The sequence below is a fragment of the Podarcis liolepis genome, assembly GCF_965112155.1.
Source record: "Podarcis liolepis genome assembly, chromosome: 12".
NCBI classification, from domain to species: Eukaryota; Metazoa; Chordata; class Lepidosauria; order Squamata; family Lacertidae; genus Podarcis; species Podarcis liolepis.
The window spans coordinates 51,614,524-51,639,536 of NC_139563.1; the positions used below are offsets into that span (position 1 = coordinate 51,614,524).

The window sequence follows — 25,013 nt, forward strand, 5'->3', positions numbered from 1 at the left end:
TGAGGTCAGCCATGGAGAAGCAGAGGACGGGGGGAGGGAAGAGAGTGTGGTAAAAATCTAGGAACTTTTACAGTGGTGCCTCGCAAGACGAAAAGAATCCGTTCTGTGATTCTCTTCGTCTAGCGGGTTTTTTCGTCTTGTGAAGCAAGCCCATTGAAGGATTAGCGCTATTAGCGGCTTTTAGCGGCTTATCTGCTGATCGGATCAGCTGATAAGCGGCTTAGCGGCTTAGAAAAAGGGGGGGAGGGAAAAAAACCAGCAGGAACTCGCAAGACATTGTCGTCTTGCGAAGCAAGCCCATAGGAGATTCGTTTTGCAAAGCACCTCCAAAACGGAAAACTCTTTCGTCTAGCGAGTTTTCCGTCTTGCGAGGCATTCGTCTTGCGGGGCACCACTGTAAATATTTTAAGCTGGCCCTTGTGTTGTGTGATGAGGACAGACAAATCAATTTCCTTTCTATTGTGAGAAGTGTTAAAAGGGAGAAATTTGTCACAGATAGGGCTGGATCACACATGCATGCACATGATTAGATTTCGTTTACATTTGTCGTGGTACCCTTGGTGACTTGCTGCTGAATGTGTATTTATTCACTTGAAATATGTGGTGCTTGAGTAAACTCCGGGTGATAACTAAACTCCTATCTGATGTCCGAACTATTAGCATAGGCAAGTTGGCTCATCTTGCAGTCAGTCTAGCCCTATTTGCTAGAATTAGAAAGGTGTTGCCAGCTATTGTATGCTTGATGTAAGCATCCATGTGGTGTCATCATCGTACAGGTGAAAGAAGCGGCATATTACTATAAAAGAGGACAATACTACAAAGACGCATACAGATGTTTTGAGCAGATGCAAGAGTTTGATCTAGCGCTTAAAATGTGTTGCCACGAGGAGCTGTATGAAGAAGCAGCAAAATCTGTTGAAAGGTCTGTATTTAAAGAGCCTGTTTCATTAAAAAAATAGCATTTCTTCTGCCTTGCCAGTTTTTTTGAAAAGATTGCTGATTTGTGTCCTTGGGTTGCAATGCATGCCATTTAAAACCGCATATCTAAGTAGCCTATGAAAATGTTAATACTTCACTTGGAAAAGATAGTTTAAGCCATGGGTAGGCAAACCAAGGCCTGGGGGCCAGATCCAGCCCAATCGCCTTCTAAATCCGGCCTGCGAATGGTCCAGGAATCGGTGTGTTTTTACATGAGTAGAATGTCTCCTTTTATTTAAAATGCATCTCTGGGTTATTTGTGGGGCCTGCCTGGTGTTTTTACATGAGTAGAATGTGTGCTTATCTTTAAAATTCATCTCTGGGTTATTTGTGGGGCATAGGAATTCACAAGGTCCCCACAAGGTCTGAAGGACAGAGGACCGGCCCCCTGCTGAAAAAGTTTGCTGACCCCTGATTTAAGCCATTTCTACAGTGCAAATACAAAGATCTAATAGAAAAGTAAAAGTGCTGATTTTTTTTTAAAAAAGAAACAGTGCCCAGTACTTTTTTGTTTTTAAATCAGCTCTGAAAATCATTCAGTCGCTCAACCAATGAGCTGATTGTACTAGCCAAATGCCATGACATATAACCAGACTATAAACCATAATATGAAATATACACCAATAATAAAACCAAACACCAGTATTATGAAGAAAGGGAAATTGGAAATAGTGTCAGCTAGCTCAGACCTTGCTCAACTTCACATTAAGCTCTGAGTCTCCAGAACAACTTGTAGCTGAGGTAACATCTCACTGGATGTTAAGTTGTGCATCTACTTCCAATTCCCTGTTGAAGTTTACTTGTATATGTCTGTTTCAGATATCAAAAGATGATGAGAAAAGAAGGACTGCCAATTTCCAAACTTTCATACACAGCAAACCAGTTTTATTTGGAAGCTGCTGCCAAGTACCTGCGCACAAACAAGATGAGTGAAATGAAGGAGGTGCTGTCTCACCTTGACACCGAAGACCAGCTTGTGTTTTTGAAAATGCACAAATGCTTTGCTGAAGCTGCTGACCTGCTGAAGAGGGAAGGCAAAGATGAAGAAGCCGCAGAGCTGATGATGCAACATGGCTTTGTACTGGAAGCAGCCAAGCTCACTAACCAAAAAGAGTTCCGAGCATCGTGTCTGCTTGCTGCGGCCCGCCTTAGTGTGGCAGGCATTTGTAAGGTGGAGAACGTGAGAGACATCTTGAGCGAAGCCTTAGATCTCTTTCAGCGAACAGACCAAAAGTCTGGTAGCGCAGAGGCTACCTATTTGATTGGACTTTTAGAGAAAGACTTCTATATGTTGGAGACGGCCTTTGGAATGTTTTTGCGTCTGAATCACAATGCTGGCGCCGTGGAAGCTCTGTTTGGAGCAACAAGCTGTGATGTCAAGAGTGAGGCCATCTTGGGATTGACATCCTATGGAATCGAAGCCCTTCTAAATCTGGTCAAGGCTTTCAAAAAAGCAGGCACCAACGCCGAGAAGGAAATGGTGAAGTCGTGTTTTGAATACTTTGGAATTGTCCTGATAGACGGGGAAAGTTGTCAGGTCTCCCAGAATGAAGCGGGCTGTATTCTAGAACATTTGTCCGAGAGTTACAAACAGAGAGAAAAGAGAACAAGTGATAAGCTCAGTGTAAGCCTGGAAGAGGTGAAATTTGCACTGAATAAACATTTGTTGAATAGGCTTACTGCCATTATTCACCATTTACATGGTCTGAGCTTCCCAAATATTTGCACAAAGTTTATTGCTGGCTTGAAGTGTGAGGACGAAACCTGTGACGACTTCCATAGCTCCCTGTCACTTCACGAGATAAAAGCTATATTTCGGTGTAAAATGCACCTGGCTGCAATAAATGGGCTTCTGTTGGAAGCCAAGCAAGTGTTCCCAAAAGATCTGCTTCATGAACCCAATGCCATTGATGAGCTATTGACCGCTGATAAGTATGCACTGTGCAAATCTCTTATCAATGCACTATTTCCCAAGCATTTCCACCTGAGGATGGTGTCTGAAAATCCAATGGTATGCAAACAGATCCTGAGCCATTCTCGCTTTAGCCATAAAAATTCTAATCCTTGCAGGGCGGTTCTGAGAGAATGCATCCGGTCTGAATTTAGAAACGAGACGGCCCAGAACAGGAGAGAATCGACGGATCTGTGGCTGAGAATGATGCAGGTCTTTGCCTTTACTTCCACTTACCCCGAAGAGTTTGATAGACTCCTTTCCAGAGAAGAAGAGGACTATAATAGAGAACTGAAGATGGCGGATGAAAGGGGGAGAGGGAGATCCAAAGGCATAGAGGGCAGATATGGAATGCTGCTACCTGATAAATATGCAGGGAATGCTGAAAGCACACACTTGTCTTTCATCAGACTCTTGCAGGAATCCATGGACCAGCTCTACAGTCACAGAAACCTTGAGCGGTGCAGGTGGTTTTTTTATCGTTTCATGAATGTCTTGGTGAAGAAATGTGTTGACCCTTTAATTCCAAGCATAGGAAACACTGTGGCTTTGCTGGAATTTCAGTTTGTCCTGTGTTGTGCTGTCCTCATGCGCCTCTGCAAAACCATGACTCTCTGCCTTCCCAAGAGTTATATTGCCCTCTTCCATTACTGGGACTATTTATTCACAAGAGGGGACCGATTTAAAGACGCCTTCACCTTTTCTGTCATACAAGAGTATAAGCCACAGGACACAAAGCAAGCCATAAAGGAATTTAAGGTTCACCTGAGATATTTAGCCAATGTTCTGTGTGGGTATGAAAACTTCAATGTACTCTTTGATGCTTTTGGTGACCTTGGCTTCATCATGTCTGGGGAAGCTGAGCGCACTGTGGTGCTTTGCTTAGTGATGTGGGTGAATGCTGATCAGGTGCTTGGTTGGAAATATAAAGATCTTTTAGCCAAAATTTTTCCCACCCTCCGAGAATTCCTTGCAGAACTGAAAAGGGACTACCCTTCCAAGGTGCCTGAAAGATTGATTAAGATTGTGGATCTGATGAGTGAGCCTTTCAGTGTTAAAGAAGTAGTTGATGGCCTCAAGGAGCTGCTGCTTTGTCGAGATACAGAGTTTTTAGCGGACTGTTGTTGGAGGTGGGACCCTAAAGGAACGAGGGTTACTAAGTATGAGAACAACAAACCTGTCAGAGGTATCTACTTTGAGGTTGCTGACTTGGACAGATTTGCATATCTGAGCCAGGCAAGGAATTTCGAAGAGGCAGAAATAGATCTTGAAAAAGACATGTACATCGAAGAGAGAGAAGACCCATTAGCCAAGATAGCATGGACAAGGCAACAGAAGCAACAGCAGAAAGCTTCTGCCAAGCGGAAGCTGCGGGGCCTTTTCCTGTTTGTCTACTGTTGCATTAGATGGAAAAGGATTTCCTCTTCAAAGCAAGAATCCCCGGATATGGCACTGGGAGTCTTCAAAAAAGCAGACGTTGACCCAACGCAGTGTGACCTTTGTGGAGTCAAATTTCTCCAAAGGCCTGCAAACTTTGCTGCTCAGACAGAACCTTCTGAAAAAGAACCCACAGAAGTGACAACACCAACAGAGGCAGACTGGGAAGAGAACATGGACAGAAATGAAATTTTTGCCGCTGGTGAAACGTTTGAAAATCACATCATGCTGGACGAACATGGAAATAATTTTGCCTCTTACCAGAGGTATTTTGAGTTTTTCAGAATTAACGTGGAGCCATTAATCCGAAAGGGGATGGATGTGATGGGAAGTATTGCCGACAACACGTGCATCAAAGGCCACTTTGCATCCAATGAACAGTCTAGCCACATGCAAAGTAGAATCCAAGCGGCTATTAAGAAGATTTCTGATATGGTGGAGGACATCTATAGGAGAAAGGCATGGGCTGATGGTAAGGCATTTCAGTTGTTTCAACGTCTATCATCTCAGCAGTCAGGGAATGTTTTCCTTTGCAGGGAATGATACTGAAATGTCATTCATCAAAATTATTTAGTGAATATAAGCATTCTGGCAGGACCCACACTATGCAGATGTGACTTTTCAACAGCGACAACAGTCCACTCCAGTAATGAAGTGTTAGATCTAATGCCTAGCACTTCATAAGGAACCAGCCATCGTGCACATATACAGTTAAATAATGGCTTGCCTTTTCAGATGAAAGTAGTGGTTTCCTGCCCACCCCTTGTCCCAAACTTCCATTGTTTCTACATTCCTGTAATAAGTGTTAAATGGGGTGTTACCCCTTCCCATTACACCTATGATCCTAATTGGTTACATCTTTTTGTGTTACGTTTTAGCTGAAGAAACCATGTCCAAGTTGGCTAGCAATTTGAATTCTAATGTAGACAAAGCTTCTAATTGGCTGAAGGAAACGGAGTCCCGCCTACTAAAGGAGGAAGGTACGTTTTAAATTTTAAGTACATGCAGCTCACTATATAATGTTACATCTGTTAAAACTGAAGCGTGTATTGTTTAGAAGTGAGCAGTACTGTGGCTTGTAAGAATAGTGATATACCATGCTGGCAGCCCATTCAGTTACTTAGCATGGAACTTGTAATTTGAGATAGTGGATTCAGTATGTATGCAGCCTTATTGCTAGGTCAGGAGCTTTCCTTGACTAAATTATTCCTTTCTTACTCAACTGCTGAAGGGAAAGGGAATTTTCTTTCTCCTCCTTTTGGCAATTAGAATTGACACATGGGCCATTCAGTAAGGCAGAGGTTTTCACCCTTTTTGAGTCTACAGCTCCCTTGAACAACTATATTCTTCCTGCAGCTCCCCTGTGGGACTCAGGAGCCCTGTTATGTCACCCCTTGCCTGCTGAGCTGGCAGTCCCTCACCCTTTTTTTGAACACCCTCCCTTGGGGAATGTTCCCTCGGCCTCCTCCCATCTCCTTGGGAGTCCTCTGGGCAGCTGCTGCCACTGCCCCTGATCTCTGAGCTGCCACCCTTGCCCCAAAGAGAGGTGCTTTCTCACACTGCCCCACAGGGGCCTGGGACTTCTCTGCCCATTCCCAACAGCAAGGGCTGGCACGCTGGCTGGCTGGCTGGACTCCCTCGCCCACTTTCTTGCCACCTCAGCCCCTGGCAACCAGCACCTCCTGGCCAGCTCCAGGGGCACCATTCACCTACAGAGCTTGTAGCCAGCTATACAAGCTTTGTATATAGCTATACAAACAGCTATAAGCCTTTGGGAGGCAGAGATGCAAGAGGGCATCAGGAGGGAGGGAAGGAAAGAGGGACAGAGGCCAGTGTTGCCCGTGGCACCCCTGACCATCATTCAAGGCACCCCCAGGGCGGCACACCACACTGGTTGAAAACCACTGCAGTAAGGCATTTAAACAGAAGCATCAACTTCAAGGTGTCCTATTGAAGTTGGATTATTTTCACACACAACCCTTCAGCCACCCTACCCCAAATTGTGTGTTTTCTGAATCAGGGTCAAGATGAATTTGCTGAGAAAGGAGATCCTCACTTTTATTTTCGGAACAGAGGTTCACGGACCTTTTATTAGCTGCACGACAAAAGTTCAGCTGGCTCTTCTCAGTAAGGTGATACAGTAATTGGAAAGTACATCTTTCATGCTTTGTCCCAGAGCAGCTCATGGACTGGGGGCTAAGCGACCAGAGAAGAAACAAGATGAGATCCAGCAACTTCATTAGTGAAGAAGGGGGGAAACCCCATAAAGTTCTAGCAGCATTTTTTCACAAGTTTAAACTTGCATGTACAAGGGGATATTTCATAAGTGACATCTAACGAGTGCAAGTTTAACCTCCTTTTGATGGCTTAAGGCTTACATATGTTGAAAAAGGTTTTAGATACAATAGAAATTTAAGCCATTCTGGCGTACTTGCCAAGGACAAAGTGAACAACAAGGCTGTGGGACTCCACAAATTTTTTTCCCCTCGCTAGGATGCAGCTTAGTAAGTATTCCTTGGCACGTTGTTTTGTCTTTAAAATTGAACAATTTTTCCTCTTTTAGAATTTGACCATGACAAAGACTTGGACAGTGAAGTGAAATGCGAAGAGGACACTTTTGAAGAGCTCCACCCCAAGAAGACCTCAAGAAAGATGATGAAGAGAAGAAGAAAATAATTAATTATTATTATTATTATTATTTTAAGCTGAGGTTTTTTCCTCCTTTGATTTGAGTTGTATTTCGTTTACATTTTATAACTTGAGTACTGAAATGTGAAAACAGAAATTAAATTGGAAGGTGAAACCTGCCAACAAAGGTTCTCCCCTCATAGTAACTTGGAGAGAAGGTTAGCAGTCAGCTTTTAGTAATTTAGGGTTGGGGTTTCTTTAAGTACTTCAAAGAACCTTTAAGTAGAATAGAGTCAATTCCACAACAGGAATCTGGAGCCACATATTTGGCAGGGAGTCCCATGTCCCTGCTGGTCCATAAAGTGGTTGGGAGAGGACACAATTCAACTCAGAAGTGGTAGATGCTTAGGTTTTTCGGTTTGCCTCTTACTTTCCCCTGTAACTCCCCCCTACTACCACCAGTGTCCTAGATGGATATTGGTTGCATTAGGAGGGAAACGTGTCTTGCTGTTTCATGTTCCCCCCTTTAAAATTGCACCTTCCCTCTGCTACTTTGCAGTTGCTTGGCAAAAGTCCAGCTTTTGAAAACTCCTGCCATTTTTAGATGTGTCATTCTACCTTTCAAAGCCAATGCATAAGCAATTGGGAGTGGAGGGAGAGAGAATACTCCTTCCCCTTCCTTTCTCAACTTCTTTACTTTCCATTTTTAAATATGTGCCTACAAGATGGGCTAGGAGCATCCTCAACAACAGGAGAGGTTTTTTGTTTTGTTTTTTTAGTTTCATAGAATTTTAACTTTTGCAGAATGTTCAGAAATACCTTATGCAAGTGAGAAGCAGCTGCGAATTTGTGCAGCTCACCCTCGTTCTTCCTTTCCTTGTGTCTCCTGGAAACTGTAAGGAATAACGAGAGTGCTCATTTTTCTTGCAAACTTAATTTGATATCAACTGTTCTCCTACATGTGTCAAAAAAGATAATCTTTCTCTAGAGTTTCATTATGGTTTATATGCATTTTAAAGGGTTTTTTATACTTTTGCAATTCAACAAAATAAAATACAGCATTGTACTATTTTAGAAAATAAAACAAAGATTGGTGTTTATAACTGACTTGTGCCTTTTTCCTACAGAGGTTGTAAAATCAGTTTTAGAGAGGCGTGGGTGGCTTGAAGTCTATCATGAGGATTTCTGACTCCCAACTTGGAAACAACAGCATTGCTTGTCTCCCCCTTCCCAGTTATTCTGCTGAAATGAAGAAAGTATGCCAGGGGTGGGGGCATAAAGAACAGCTGCTGGTGTGGAAACACTTAAGTTCGGTTGAATTCTGATTTTTTTAAAAAAACTGTTTCCTGATCTCATAATTATTTGATTCTAATGGTATGTTTGGCTTGGCTCAGGTTGATGGATATCAGGGGTCCTAGTAAAAAAAAGTAAGCTTGAAGTCTGCCCATCCCTGACAACAATTACAAGGGGAAAACATATTCTCCCCAATTTAATTATTCCAAGAGATCAGTAGAGGTCAGTGCAAGCTTCCTTTGAGGGAATTTTGTCTGCTGTTAGTACTTTTTGCACTGAGCAGCTCTTGTCAACAATCACCTTCCATCTAAGGAACCCAAAACATAGTTTGGGGGCCACTGGGGTTGAGGGTGTGCATGCAATAATGCCAGTTTCAAATAATTTTTTTAAGCAACGCTCTTTAAAAATGTACTACAGGAATGTCACCCAAAGGAATGGAATCTACAACAATCACTTCATCTGCAAATAACTCTATTCTTCCTCTTTGTATTATGATACACAGGTGTGTGGTTTTTTTGTGGGGGGGGGGAGAGGGGTAGAAATGATATGTTTCAGAATTTTAATATGAAAGCTGCCTTTGGCAGAGTATCATTTGGAAAGGTGGTTTATTATAAAGGTTTTTAAATGAGTAAAATACTTAAGTGCTTCAAATGTCAAAGCCAGCTCCTGGAAACTAATCAGAAACCAGTGCAGATCACATAAATCAAGCATGGCAGTATTAACCACCAGCCCCCTGGCTACAGCTTTTAGCAGAAACTGCAGTTTAAACTTTTCTTTTTTCTTTTTAAGAGCAGCCAAATGAGTTGGTCCATTCAGAGGTCACTATGGCATGACTGGCAAAGCTGTTTGGCTGGGTGTGTGTGTGTGTGTGTGTGTGTGTATAGCAGCACTTGCTACTGCAGCCCCTTCCACATTTGGCAGAAGCATCAGATTAACCTCATCAGAAGCTCAGCAATGAGCTGTTTTACGTGTACTGCAAGCCAAACCATGACTAAATGCAAATGTGTGGGTTCCTAGAGAGGAGATGGTGGCACCCGGTTCTCCTTTTATTGTGTTGTTGCTCAGAGTGAAGCCATGATTTGGCTTGGCATGCCATCCAAACCCGGGCTTGTGGTCCTTCTCCTCCAGACCAACAGAAACTCTTAAGCCCAAAACCAAACCACAAGCCAGGGTTGGGTGGCATGGTAAGCCAGGACTGGAGGGAGGAACTGAGGGCCACATTTTTTTCTAAGCAACCTGCTGGGGGCCGCATGCCAGTGGTGGGTGCGGTCAGGGGCAAAAGTGGGTGGAGCAATAATGTGAATTTTGCCTTTGTACAGTATGCTAATTTCTGCACATATTATGTGTGCATGCTCTCAATGTGTTAAGTATCACGACCAGTGTGTATGCATGAAATTTGTGTCTTTTTGGCTGGAGAAGCTTTGCTTGGACTTCATTAACAAAATGGCACCAAACTAGCACAACACTGGCAGCAGTTTGCAATCAAGCAGACAAGATTGGATTTTGGGGTGGCACAAAACGTCGGGTTTGCAGCACAAAATGAGCTCAAAACTTTGGCACCTGTTTAGAGTCCATTGGACAAGGCTGGATTTTTTTTTTTTTTTTTTTTGGCATTAACTTGTGACCCCAATTTTCTGTGTCAATTACTTGGTTGTGGGGAGGCAGCACAAAATGCAGGGTTCGCAGCACAAAATGGCATGAAACTAGCAGTAAAGTTTGACATCAGTTTGGGGGGGATCTGGAATTTTGGATTCACACGTTAATTAAGCTCTTTGAGTGTTTCCCTTCTAGAAGGAGAACAGTGCCATTTGTGCACAACAGGATACTATGCTTTCATACATAGGTTTTTGAAAACAGTTCCAGGATCTACATCAAGTGTAAGCACCAGTTAGCGAATACGGTTTGCTTTTGTTTCAGCACAGCTGCCGATTTCTCCTGAATCAGTTAATGAAGCATTTTAAATCAGAAACCTAGAACTGAGTAAAGAGTTTTTATTTCAGTGATCTCACCAACAGCCCACTGCCCTGTCTAACGCTACTTAACACTGGAAGGAGTGCATTTTTTCTCTGGCTCCTCCCTTTAAAATAAAATATAAAAAACCTCTACAGATTGGGCATTCCAAGTGTCCAGATTTAGTACTCCAGTGTCATGGTGGCAGTCAATGAGTTACAAACATTGCCTTGCAGCCTATCCCACCTTACAAGGTATGAGGGCTTATTTTATTATAGCTACTAGGAAGCCATTTCTTCTTACACAAACATACAGCATTGCAGCAAGCACATTCATCTGTGATTAAAACCAACTATGTGTGTGGGTGGTTGTGGAGGAGAGCTCAATATCATCTCTCGTCTCTCATTTTTAACCAGCCAGCTTATTCTTAAGGAAGAAAACAAATCTCTCTTGCTAGAGGATGGAGGAGGGAGTTCAGAATCTATTATGTCATCATTCTGGTCTTTTGTTGCGGCTCCTGCAAGGGGGTGTGTGCACTTATGACAAATTAGGAGCACAAAAGGATGAATTTAAAAAACCCAACTGCACAATGAAAGAAAGACTCCTTTATCTGAAGTTTACTGAGCGGCTTTCCTATGTAGAGCATAAACCATATTATCACACAAAATGAAATAGAGGTCTGCGCTCAGAAGCAGGTCAGTGTTAAATGTGTGTAGGATTGCACATCTTGGTGCTTCATCTCTATGCTGGGAAAATTCCCACATTTGCTGTTCAATATGCTGTTAATTACACATTTGAATCCTACCTGAAGAAAGAAAGATGGCCATGGGCCATGATATCCTGCGCAAGTGGTCCACCTGAAGTGCGATAAACTCTCTGTATTTGGGTCAAACCTCTCCATTCTTAAGGAAATCAGCCCTGAGTGCTCACTGGAAGGACAAATCCTGAAGCTGAGGCTCCAATACTTTGGCCACCTCATGAGAAGAGAAGACTCCCTGGAAAAGACTCTGATGTTGGGAAAGATGGAGGGCACAAGGAGAAGGGGATGACAGAGGACGAGATGGTGGGACAGTGTTCTTGAAGCTACCGGCATGAGTTTGACCAGACTGCGGGAGGCAGTGGAAGACAGAAGTGCCTGGCCTGCTCTGGTCCATGGGGTCACGAAGAGTCGGACACGACTAAATGACTAAACAACAACATTTGGGTCATTTGATCCTCGGTTTCAATAGCTTTGGTCAAAGCAGTCCTGTGGTTCAAAGAACTACCACAGGGAAAACCTCAGGCTTTACTGGCAATCTCGACAGTCATGATCCCTTGAATTCTTAGTGGAAAATGGTGGCTCTTGATGGTCAAATAAGGTCCATTGGACGGGTCGGCTGCGAGGCAAAGGACAAGGTGGCATCTCTCTCTCGCCCGTCTCCCACTGAGCATACAGAAGCTGACAGGACTGGCTCTTGAATCTTGCTGCTAGGACTGAGGGCAGCAGGCAAGCTTAGGGGGCTCAGGGTAGTCCCCCACACACGTACCTTGCTACCTGCTAACTATTGTATATTTCGGTCTTTTTAAAGCAAGGGCAGGAAACCTCAAGACCACAGACCAGCCAATGCAAATATGGATGTCCTATTCCACCATAATAAAATAATAATTTGATTATTTATACCACGGCTATCTGACTGGGTTGCCCCAGCCCCTCTGGGCAGCTTCCAACACACATAAAAATTTTTTTTAAGCTTCCCACTACAGGGCTGCCTTCAGATCTCTTCTAAAGGTTGTATAGTTACTTATCTCCTTGACTCAAGGGTCACATACTCTCCAACATTTCTTCAATGAAAATAGGAACATCCTAGGTAAAGCAGGACATTCTGGGGTCAGATCAGAAACCGGGACGGCTTCTGTAAATCCAGAACGTCCCCCTGGAAAATAGGGACACTTGGAGGGTCTGCAAGCACAGCCTCAAGCAGCTGCCTCTCTTAGCTCAAGGCTGGGCAACGTTTTCTTAAAATTGAGGGCCACATACATTTAGGAGTGATCTGCCATGGGCCTCATGGTGACTGTGGGCAAGGCCAACGCCAGGAGTGTGTGGCACCAACCCTGGCTCCCTCTCTTCTTGTCTCCACCCAGTGGAAAAGGGATTGATTGCTCTTGGATCAGACTGCCGGTTTGCAAATGGCCTGCTGTGGGCCATCAGCTGTGACAAATGTCATTTTAAGGTCAGGTGACATTCTTAATAGGATGACCTGAGAAGAAAACATCTGCCATCCACTTTTAACCACTCTGCCTCCATTTAAGCCAGTGGACAAAACAGGCCTCTCTCTCTCTCTCCCTCCAATTCATGGGTCTTGAATAAAATGGGGGAAGTGAGTGAGACAAAATGGTTGCAAATACCGCCACATGTCTACAGAAACCCAAATTTGGACTTCTTAAACCAGCAGGGAAGAAAGTGCTTCATGATATCTGACAGCCTTCCTGTGGAGCTACCATTTCAGTTCTGTAGCTAAGAAACGGGCTCATTTCTCTGTGTGACTTTGAACAGCCGGAGATGTTTGAACAAGCTAGCCAGCACTGTTTCGTTTGAGAGCTTTGCGGAGGGAGACCCTTTCATGAGCCTTTTTCAAAAGAAGAAAAAAATCTATAGTTGTGTTGTACTTGTGCTTATAGGGAATCCTGCAGAGCCTGAGCTAAAAGGCTTCTTTTCCCCCTAAACATAATGCTTCTTGACAAATTTGTTGTCGATTTTAATCCTCTTCAGCCTCCCCTCCCTCCGAATGCGACTTGTATTAATGGGAAAGACAGATGACTAGAGTTCTCTTGACTCCCTGTTTTCCGCTGAAACTAGGACTTGAGGAAGACTATCCACGGGGCATTGTAGATGATGCAGATAAGTTGCCATGGCAGCAAAGGAAGAGTCCCCAGGGCTGCTGGCCTAATGACGAATTCTCCATGGCATGGGGGAAGGGGGGGGCTATTCCTAATAAACAGAGAGGGATTAGAAATGGGTTTCCTAAGTCTGTGCAGATAAACTTTCCTTCTGCAATTCTTTCAGCAACTGCACTCAAAACACTGATTTTGTAGTGGTGCTTTAGGTTTTTTTTGTTTAAAGGAAGGGGAAACGCCTCTTAAAAGTGGGTACTTTGGTTTTGTGGAGTTCTTTTCAGAACATCCTGCACTTTTTCTCCACCAGTCTAAAGGAAGATCTGTGCCCACTGGTACCTATTCAATGTAAGGTGAATTTAAGTACAGTAGTTTGCTGGCTTGCTCTGAGCCGAGTGAAAAATCCAACCAAGAAATATTAGACAGCCACCCCCAATTGACTTTAAAAAGACCATTTAGCCATTTTTTTTCTTAACAAAATAGTAAATGAAATTAGCGAAAATGGTGTATGGTTCCCACACACCCCTACATGTCATTTGTATATCACAAAAATAGCACAATAAATGTGGGGAAATATCTATAACATAGGTTTCATTGTTAGTGGTCAATGTACAAGTTCTTGGCTCATGAACTGGTTCAAACAATTAGGAAGAAAAAAAGGGGGGATGGTGAGTGGGGTGGTTATGCTTCTATCATAGTATTTTAATATTCTTTTGGAAGCCGCCCAGAGTGGCTGGGGAAACCCAGCCAGATGGGCAGGGTATAAATAATAAATTATTATTATTATTATATTATACTTCTATTTATGTAGTGTGTGTGTGTGGTTTTGTGTCAACATAACTTGTATGCTGTGGGTTAAACCACAGAGCCTAGGGCTTGCCGATCAGAAGGTCGGCGGTTCGAATCCCCACGACGGGGTGAGCTCCCATTGCTCAGTCCCAGCTCCTGCCAACCTAGCAGTTCGAAAGCACGTCAAAGTGCAAGTAGATAAATAGGTACCGCTCCGGCGGGAAGGTAAACAGCGTTTCCGTGCGCTGCTCTGGTTCGCCAGAAATGGCATAGTCATGCTAATAGTTGGCATAGTGGCCAACATGACCCGGATGCTGTCTGTGGGCAAAGGCTGGCTCCCTTGGCCAGTAAAGCGAGATGAGCGCCGCAACCCCAGAGTTGTCCATGATTGGACCTAACGGTCAGGGGTCCCTTTACCTTTACCTAAGATGTCTATGTGTCAAACCAGCATCTGTTCAGGACTGCTCTGAGTCGCCCAGTGACTTATTGTAACATATTCATGGTGAGTTCTGGCACATATTTTTCTTAAAAATAATAATAATATATTATTATTATTATTATTATTATTATTATTATTATTATTATTATTATTATTATTCCACCCATCTGGCTGGGTTTCCCCAGCCATTCTGGATGGCTTCCAACAGAATATTAAAATACAATAACCTATTAAACATTAAAAGCTTCCCTAAACAGGGGTGCCTTCAGATGTCTTCTAAAAGTCTGGTAGTTGTTGTTCTCTTTGACATCTGATGGGAGGGCGTTCCACAGGGCAGGTGCCACTACCGAGAAGGCCCTCTGCCTGGTTCCCTGTAACCTCACTTCTCGCAGCGAGGGAACCGCCAGAAGGCCCTCAGCGCTGGACCTCAATGTCCGGGCAGAATGATGGGGGTGGAGACGCTCCTTCAGGTATACTGGAAAGCAGTGGATAAACTATTTTTTTAAGTCAGGATTATTTGTGGGGTGTGGGGTCAGGGACTGAGAGAGTTAAAGCCCTCACCTCCATTCTCTATGATCAGACTTCCTCTCATCCTTTTTACATTTTTAAAAAACTGCATGTTTATTGCATTCAAGCAATTCCCATGACACTTCTAGTTTGGTCTTAATGGTAAAACAGCCTGAATGCAAATTTGAGTCCTCTGCCCTTGGCTATGTAGTCATATATCAATATGACTGATGAGCAATAACATAATAATGGAGAATTTGTGCCACTTTGTGATTGCTTCCCTCCCCCACTCCCAAAATTGATATGTTAAAAAAATTGCACGATGCTCCAAATTTCTGGATTTGTTTGCCATGTCAGAATGATGCCGGCAATATTTTTCAATGCAGTATGATTTTCTGTAGAATAAGACAAATTGCTCTTTGTTATATAATGTGCACTGCAAATTAACATTCTTCTGACCTTTTCTCTGTTCTCCCTCTTCCCCAAGCACATGAGCAAATACAGCCCTCAAGAGTTATTTGGGGGCACTGGCAATATCAGTTCTTTTTCTTTTCTAAGAAGGGCCCCCTTCTCTGTAGATAATAAAACAGATTTATTATAGACAGTCGGTGGCAGGGCCTGCGCACTCTGGTGAAATGAATCCTAATGTTCCGCATTGAAATGGACTCAAGCAGCAACAACCCACATGTTCTCCGTTTATGTGCCTGAGGCCGAGAGAGACCTGAGAAGGCTGCTGTGTGACCTCCTCTTTTTTTGGGATAACGTTGTGCATCAAAGAGGATGCCCTTTAGAAATGTACATCTGCAGAATTTATTTTCCCTGGGGTGTGCCTAAATTTGGAAAAGAGGTTAATGTGGACTCGGTGTGTGCTGAAGTAAACACCATGTAATCCCTTCAGTTTTCTCTTGCGTCCCCCCCCCCAATGGAAATGAGAGTTGCCACTTTTAACTCTTCACTAGTTAAGGATTAATCCATGCTTTTTGCACATCCGTGAGAGTGCTTTTCTTACCCCTCACAGAGCATTTTTGTTCTGTGAACCGCCCTGAGACCTTCGGGTATATGGGGGGGGGGTATATAAATTCATTAAATAAATAATAAATATCCCCCCCCCATATGTTAGGGATTTTAAATTGTTTATTAAGGAGGTGCAGCGACAACCAGCCACAATCCCTGGACCTGGAGGCGAGTGGAACAGCAGCCACATCGCCTGGACCAAAGGCAGCCAGTCTAATAATAATAATAATAATAATAATAATAATAATAATAATAATAATAATTTATTTATACCCCGCCCATCTGGCTGGGTTTCCCCAGCCACTCTGGGCAGCTTCCAACTGAATATTATAAACAATACAGCATTAGACATTAAAAACTTCCCTAAAGAGGGCTGCCTTCAGTTGTCTTTTAAAAGTAAAATAGTTGTTTATTGCTGATGTAAATCGAGGCATTTTATTATTTAGCAAGCAAAAAATTGACCTTTGGCTTAAACAGTGGAAGAAGAGAGGGATCTTTTCTATGGTGGCAAACTACAGAAGTATACTTGGAAGTTATTGGCCAAGTTGGGAATTCAACCGCATAACAGGTGGCTTGTGGGATTAAAGACAAGATACAGATTCTGCTAATCGCTATCATGTTCCCCATGACTCTTGTCAACTCTTTCTCCTTGGCTTATGCAAATCATGAAATTTATCTTCAGTACCTAATTGGTGAGAGGCCCTTGAATGAGTAATGCCCTTCTTTGGGGTTTAATGCATGTATTATTATTATTATTATTATTATTATTATTATTATTATTACTCTCGAAACTGACCATTCCTCATTTTCTGTCCACCTGACATAAAATGAGTTCCCCACAAGCTCCCCATTCCTGGATTAGTTACTAGTAATATTATATATATTAGTAAAGATTATGCTGAGCTGCTAATTGTATAAAGAGGATGCAAAATCTTCAGTGTTTGCTATTACCTGTCATTGTTTAATGCCGTTTCCTGTTTCTTTAGGTGCTTACTATATGCACACAAGTTTGTACTTTGTTCTAGACAGAAGTCTTGCGCAGTCCCTTTTCTCCGCTGGTGTCTCATGGGGTCAGGGAGGAGTTCCTTATGTAACCTTTTTTTGTACCCATCACCTGTGCATAACATCTTGTTTTCTTTTTCTCCCAGCTGCTTGTTTGTGGGCAGACATCCCGAAGTTATTTTGCTGACATCTGTGTCAGCACAAACCAAGCCAGGAATCAGGCAGGTGGGAATCCAGCCTAGAGACTTTGCCTGTGAGAGGATAAATACATTTCTTCTACTTTCTTCTTCCCCAAAGAGGCATTTCCTGAATTTATTTTTTGCCCTCCTGCAGGTGAGATTACTTTAGTACTTAACTACCTCCTGCAGTTAAATGGCAAACCTGAGGCAATGATGGATTAATTAGGTGGTTTTCCTAATTCCTTATGGCATAAGATAATTCTTCTCCCCCATCCACCTACCAGAACTGGATGCCTGTGCTAAATACCTGGGACAGCTTGAACCCACCTAGGCTGGGAATTTTGCCTATTCCTATGAACGATCCTTAGCATTTGGAATAGGTTGTACATGTGAAATGCTTTAAACCCGTAAAGTGTCGTATTTTTCGCTCTATAAGACACACCCGACCATAAGATGCACCTAGTTTTAGAGGAGAACAAGAAGAAAAATATTCTCTCCCTCTCTGCGCAGCACCTCTCCAGCAAAGTGGGAGGAGAAATGGAAACGCAAGGCTTGCTGCACTCAGGAGGCTTTGCATGGCTATCCCTGAAGTCAGGAGAGCAAGAGGGATTGGTGCGCACCGATCCCTCTTGCTCTCCTGGCTTCAGTGATAGCTGCGCAGCCTGCATTGGCTCCATAAGACGCACACACATTTCCCCTTACTTTTTGTTAAGTTGTGGGCGAACATATCAGACGACACAGCGGTTCTTCAAACAGCTTTTGTTTATTCAAAGGCCAGAACAGAACTGAACTGAAGAGCTCAGTCAGCCTGCTTATATAGAGCTCCAGAAGAACGTAACTGTAGCAACTTTCTAAAACTATCCAATTACTGAATGTCACTTTCGATCCTTCATTTGCATACAAACTATCCAATCACTAAACGTCACTTTCGATCCTTCATTTGCATAACTATCTACAGTATCCCCCTGCTGGCCCATGGTGAGAACTTCAGTACATAACACTTTTTAAGAGGGGAAAAGTGCGTCTTATAGAGCGAAAAATACGGCACTTGCAACGCATGATTTCAGTCATATTTAAAGTGAACCTTTAAGGTTGGCCTGTTTTATTTCATGTTTTGGGTAAGGAACTGAGCCCTAAGGCAGGTATTTGATACCTGGGAGGCCTACGGACAGCACCAGATCTAGGGTGGTTTTGGCAGTTACCACACACAGGGAGCTGAGGGGGCACAAAATTGAGAAGATCCACAATTGAGAAGATTCACCTGGGGGCGCCAAATTTTGGCCTTGCACCGGGTGCCACATTATGAGATGTTACCAAAATTTGTCCCTGCTACAGTAGCTGGTGGATAGCATTGCCCATTCTCCCCGAGTATTGGTCATACTGGCTTTGGCTGATAGAAACTGTACTACAACAACATTGAGGGCCACAGATTCCTGATCAAAGGGCACCAAGTGAATGAATAGCTAGGTCAGATATGAAGGTGCTGGTTTCACACACTTCTTCAGAGTGTTCATAATTCCTGCACTCAATAATAACAGAGAACCCAGACAGACAACTTCTTGCCTTCCAGTGTTCCCTGTTCTTTCCTTTGAAGGGTCTGGTTTCTGGGAAGTTTCTGGAAAATATATCACCATTATTCGGCACCTTGTGGAAACACCCAGTTAATTCCACTTTCAGCAAATTGCAGGAGAACAGTGCCTAGGACAGGCATCTCCAAACTCGGCCCTCCAGATGTTTTGGGACTACAACTCCCATCATCCTTAGCTAACAGGACCAGTGGTCAGGGATGATGGGAATTGTAGTCCCAAAACATCTGGAGGGCTGGGTTTGCCTATGCCTGGCCTAGAAAATTCAAAAATGCATTACTGTGGAAAGCACTAGATACTTTGTGGTTCATAGCTCCGTCTCTTAGCTACACTCGCTCTGCCCTGAAATGAAAGTCACATTGAGCATTATTATTATGGAGCCCTGTTTCTTACTTTCAACTTGATTTAGCCAGCGGCGATCGCCTCAAGCAAATAAAATACTGAGTCTGTTAATTCTCAGTTTTACTGCAGGTAAGTGAGACAAAACGAGAATTGGTCTAGCAGACTAAATGCCAAGGAGAATTATGCATTCATTTTTTGGGGGGGGGGGGTGTGATTAAATCAACTGAATCCTGTTCATTTTAAATACGCTGCATAAGAGTTTGTGCTGTAATAGCATTTCATGATGTTTGCAGGGCAAACATCAATAACTCTGAAAAACAATATCTCCCATGAGATGTTTGATCATCTACCTTAGAGAAGTAAGTAAACAGATATGCAGCAATTAAATGTGTACATAGCCTCACCTGTATTCAGTCTGTAAGCCCCACAAATACATTTTATTGTTTCAACATCAATGAGACAGCTGCATAGCTCCTAAAAATCCAGTTTTGTGTCAAGTTGACTGAAATTTCTTAGCCTTCAGGAGAAAATGCTTCTAGAAAGACCCCAAATGCCACGATATTCTTTAATGAAACTGAGAGTTGTCTGTGTATACCATTGCATTATAAATAATAAATCTTACTGAGAGTTTGTTACTTGGTTTATATAAATAAAACATGGGTAAACAGCTTTTTCCACTAAGTTAGTAGTGCAACGGCTGTCATCTGAGCTTTGGTTATTTGAGACTCCTAGTTGTCCAAAACTCAGTGTGCCCTCTATGTCATTGTAACTCTGTAGATAATGCTCTCCTTAATTTTATTAGTTGGGATAGCTATAAATAGAAGATCTTTGTGCAGGCGTGGCATACTTTGTGCATCCAAGGTGGGGAGGGCAAGCAACACAGGAGGGACTAGCAACTTTGATGCCCTTTTTGAGTGCTTAGATGCATCTGGCTATACAGAATCAACATGCTGGACTAGTGATACTCATGTCTGGCTATCGATTTGGACTCAAGTCTCTCAGTCCAAAACAAAGGGTTGCATCCAAAGTTAGTTCTATCCAGAGTAGACCTATGGGCGTTACTAACTTAGGTCCATTAATTTCAATGGGTTTACTCTGAGTAGAACTCAGTTGGAGACAACTCACTCTACATCACACTGGTTCTCTTGTGAATCAAAAAGACAATTCTTACAGACTTCAGGTGGAGTTTTTATTTTCTGAACATTTTGGTAGTGTCTGACACATTCAGACAAAGAAGCTTTTAGTGTGTTGATTCTTCCAAGCAGACCACAAAATTTTCAGCAGCTGCAGCAGCAGCAGCAGCAGCTATTCATTCTTTTTCACAGCTACTAATGGTGCAGGGGACACGGGTGGCGCTGTGGGTAAAACCTCAGTGCCTAGGACTTGCTGATCGTAAGGTCGGCGGTTTGAATCCCCGCGGCGGGGTGAGCTCCTGTCGTTCGGTCCCAGCTCCTGCCCACCTAGCAGTTCGAAAGCACCCCTAAGTGCAAGTAGATAAATAGGGACCGCTTTCTAGCGGGAAGGTAAACGGCGGTTCCGTGTGCGGCGCTGGTGCTGGCTCGCCAGAGCAGCTTCGTCAATCTGGCCACATGACCCGGAAGTGTCTTCAGACGGTGCCGGCTCCCGGCCTCTTGAGCAAGATGAGCGCGCAACCCCAGAGTCGGTCACGACTGGCCCGTACGGGCAGGGGTACCTTTACCTTTAATGGCGAAGAACCCCCAATTTATTTTGCATCTGGCTACCCTAATCCTTTAATCTGCTCAGAATAATCATTACAAATCATTAAATAAAAACCAATGATTAATAGGGGGGGGGGGGGGACACACATCCACCAGGTCAAATTAGGAATTTGCTTTTTGAACTTAATTGCTTCTATTGCCTGTCAAAAGGCAGGCAGTAAAGGAGTCAGGCGCTTCTTCCTAGGCAACCTGTTCCACAATCAGGATGCATCAGTTCAGAAGACCCTCCCTTATCAAGTGGACAGAAGAATTTCTAGTTCTCCACAACACTGCTTAGCAGGGGTATCTTGATGGGCGGTCGTTTTTAAATCAACTGTGGCAGAAGCTGGAGAATTCTCCTTGGATACATTATTATTTTTTAATGGCAAATGTGTCATCTCACAATTGCATGTCAAAAGTAAAATGAGTAGAAATTATGACTGCCTGGCATTCTATGCTCTTTTGCACCATAGATTTTATTATGTGTGATTTGTGTTGAGCTGCAATTATGGCCGCTGCGTTGACCCCTATCTTTAGGCTGCACACTGAGAGATATGTACCTCATGAAGTAGGCCTCACAATACGCTGCAAACCACAATTATAATAATTTGCATGGGTTGAGTGCTGTGCCTTTTAATTAAAGCTACCAAAAACACTGTTTTTTATCCTGTTCTGATGAATGAATCATTTTTTGCAACTTTGTCTATATACGTGTAAAAAAAAAAGGCAGGCTGGTACTGAGCTTATCAAATCCAGAAAAAATATCTTCCACTTATTAATGAAGTAAATATTTGTTTGGGAGAAGTGAATTAAAAATCAAAAGCTGGATCAAACCAGAGGCTTTTCTAGCTGTGCTCTCTCTGGTAACTTGCAGACATTTTATATTGCAATGCATTCTATATAGTGCTGCTCTCGTTACTATGGCATGTATTCCTGTGTTTTTATATTGTAAACTGCCCTGTGATCCTCGGAGGAAGGGCAGTATAGAACTTTAATTCGGCAGCCAGAATCTTGTTGGCCCAGAAATGGAAGCAAGAGGAAATACCGTCGATAGAAGAATGGAGACTGAAATTGACAGACTATGCGGAACTGGTACCTCGGGTTAAGAACTTAATTCGTTCTGGAGATCCGTTCTTAAACTGAAACTGTTCTTAACCTGAGGTACCACTTTAGCTAATGGGGCCTCCCACTGCTGCCACACGATATCTGTTCTCATCCTGAGGTAAAGTTCTTAACCCGAGGTACTATTTCTGGGTTAGCGGAGTCTGTAACCTGAAGCGTTTGTAACCTAAAGCGTCTGTAACCTGAGGTACCAGTGTATCAGAGTAGTGAGAAGTTCCAGGCATGTTTATTCCTGTTTGGCTTCCTTTGGAAGGAAGCCACTGGAAGCTTCTGGCATTTTAAAGCATTTGTAAAGTGTAACTATTTAGTAATATTTTACAAATATACAGGGTGAACATAAATGGAAGCACACAGCTTAAATATGCCAGCAGAAAATTCTCAGCTCTCCAGAGAGGGTCATCCCCTCCAAAAAAGTGTTGTTGTTTTCCCCAGCATTTGCTTCCTCTTTGCATTTTCTCTCCAAAAACGTAGCCTGCCTCTGAATATGCTGTTATTAATTTTCCCACACATGCCTAGCTTGCCCCTTACTTAGGTGGAAAGGGGAGGGGAAAAGAAGAATGACTTACTTTCTTTTACAATTTTCTAGCCTTTTTGGACCCTAACTTACGATCTGGCTGACAGTTTTCCCAGTTATTATCAAGGAAAATTTGCAGTCATTCTGGCACCATTACCCCCCCCCCCGATCCCCAACTCTTACAACACAGTTATTTGGGAGCCGTGCTGTTGCTGTGCAACTGCTCTTGCTTTTATGAAGCGTGCTATTGTTGCAATGTATATCAGTGCTGGAAGCATAACATTACTGTACGTATGATATCATTTGAGTGTTCTTCAGGTATTGTTTCTGATGCTAGGCAATTATTTTGTCACACCCTCTCTTTTATGTAAGCCGAGTAAGAACCATTGCTCTTTCCAAACCACCCAACAGGTGCTGTCTCCCTTAGGCCATTGCTCTGGAACTGTGTATCTGGAATAAGTAGCTAACTTTCATCACACTCCACGTTTGACTGATGGCAAAATGGGAGACGTAGCCATGGTGGCTGATAGGAGAACACAGCCTCCACATACTGCCCCCTGCCAAACGCCTATCTTGTTGCAGAGGCGCCAGTCCTGTTTCACCCAAGAATATTGTTTTATGGTTAGGTCTTTTGAAACCAGGGGCAGGGAATCTCCAGGCCACAAACCAGCTGTTTAGTCCTTTGGCCAAGTGGCAAAGCATGGGGGGGGGGCACAGGGGCGGTTGCCCCAAGAGCAAAATTGTTAAAGGCACAAAATTTCAACACCTGGTGCTCCCCCCGTACAGCTGCATGCTTCTGTTGCTGGGCTCCATTCAAAACGGCTTCTCCATGTGCACCAGGAAGTGCTCTCTCCAGACAACAGAACGACTCTTCTTTCCTTATCTCTGTGGCTACGATCTTTTGTTTATATATATATATATATATATATATATATATATATATGTGTGTGTGTGTGTGTATATATATATATATAATGTTTTTATTGGTTTTCAAATACAAAAACAAAATTACACACTCCAAACATCTTAATTACATCTTGCTTCTCTTTTTGACTTCCCTCAAATTGTCTGCAATTCCTTCACTTTATTACTTTTTACACATTTCTACCCATTGTTATTAATGCTGTTAACTTCAGTTCATTTTTAATATGAATTTTCACATTTTCCCATCACAGAGCTTCCTTAAAACTTACAAACGTAATCTGATTATCACTCAGTTTTTGCAAATATTGGATAAACTTTTCCCAATCTTCTGTAAATCTTTGATCTCGTCGATTCCGGATCCTTCCTGTCATTCTATCCAGTTCTGCATAGTCCATCATTTTGGTTCTCCATTCTTCTGTCGTAGGTAGCTCCTCCTGTTTCCATTTCTGTGGCTATGATCTTTTGAGTGATGCAGATACTGTTCCACACGGCCCCGGGCGCTGACAACCCACGCTACACCACTGCTTTGGCAGATGCCCCGAGTGTGCCTATTTTCCAGGGACACTTCCAGATTTACGGAAGCTGTCTTGGTTTCTGATTTGATCCCAGAATGTTCTGCTTTCCCTTAGAGTAAAGGTAAAGGGACCCCTGACCATTAGGTCCAGTCGTGACCGACTCTGGGGTTGTGGCGCTCATCTCGCTTTATTGGCCAAGGCGAACCAGAGCAGCGCACGGAAACGCCGTTTACCTTCCCGCCAGAGCGGTACCTATTTATCTACTTGCACTTTGACATGCTTTCAAACTGCTAGGTTGGCAGGATCTGGGACCGAGCAATGGGAGATCGCCCTGTCGCGGGGATTTGAACCGCCGACCTTCTGATCGGCAAGTCCTAGGCTCTGTGGTTTAACCCACAGTACCACCCGCATCCCTTTTCCTTAGGACGTCCCTATTTTCATTGGAGAAGTGTTGGAGAGTATGGAGTTATGTGACACGCCCCTGAGCCAAGGAGATAAGTAACTGTACAACCTTTAGGGGGCAGCTCTGTACAGGGATGGTTTTAAAAAATGTTTTATGTTTTTATATATGTTGGAGGACGCGGGTGGCGCTGTGGGTAAAACCTCAGTGCCTAGGACCTGCCAATCGTATGGTCGGCGGTTCTAATCCCCGCGGCGGGGTGAGCTCCCGTCTTCGGTCCCAGCTCCTGCCCACCTAGCAGTTCGAAAGCACAATTAAGTGCAAGTAGATAAATAGGTACCGCTTTATAGCCGGAAGGTAAACGGCGTTTCTGTGTGCTGCGCTGGTGCTGGCTCGCCAGAGCAGCTTCGTCACGCTGGCCACGTGACCCAGAAGTGTCTCCGGACAGCGCTGGCCCCCGGCCTCTTAAGTGAGATGGGCGCACAACCCTAGAGTCGGACACGACTGGCCCGTACGGGCAGGGGTACCTTTACCTTTACCTTTATATATGTTGGAAGCTGCCCTGGGTGGCTGGGGCAACCCAGTCAGATGATGATGATGATGATGATGATGATTGAAGAGGATGTCCCTATTTACACTGGAGAAATGTTGGAGGGTATGCTTTGCCCTTAAGCTCTCCTCTGGCAGGAGGCTGCCAGCTGCACAGTCTGCACTTTCAAAGCTCTCACTTAGAATAGAATCATAGAATCATAGAGTTGGAAGAGACCACAAGGGCCATTGAGTCCAACCCCCTGCCAAGCAGGAAACACCATCAGAGCACTCCTGACATATGGTTGTCAAGCCTCTGCTTAAAG

The 25,013-nt window shown here is 43.5% G+C and overlaps 1 protein-coding gene and 1 long non-coding RNA gene across 2 annotated transcripts in view; both read left to right on the forward strand.

The window, feature by feature from the left end:
• Window positions 1-8,094, forward strand: part of TRANK1 (tetratricopeptide repeat and ankyrin repeat containing 1) — a 53,469-nt gene extending 45,375 nt beyond the window's left edge. Inside the window, exons 21-24 of the mRNA XM_083467741.1 lie at window positions 777-922; window positions 1,798-4,838; window positions 5,245-5,346; window positions 6,930-8,094. Of these exons, the coding sequence (XP_083323867.1) occupies window positions 777-922; window positions 1,798-4,838; window positions 5,245-5,346; window positions 6,930-7,042 (3,402 nt within the window). The 3' untranslated portion in view covers window positions 7,043-8,094. The remainder of the gene's footprint in view (window positions 1-776; window positions 923-1,797; window positions 4,839-5,244; window positions 5,347-6,929) is intronic.
• The window catches only part of LOC310690125, a 125,210-nt gene that overhangs the window by 56,505 nt on the left and 43,692 nt on the right, over window positions 1-25,013 (forward strand). The gene's annotated exons all lie outside the window — the stretch shown is intronic.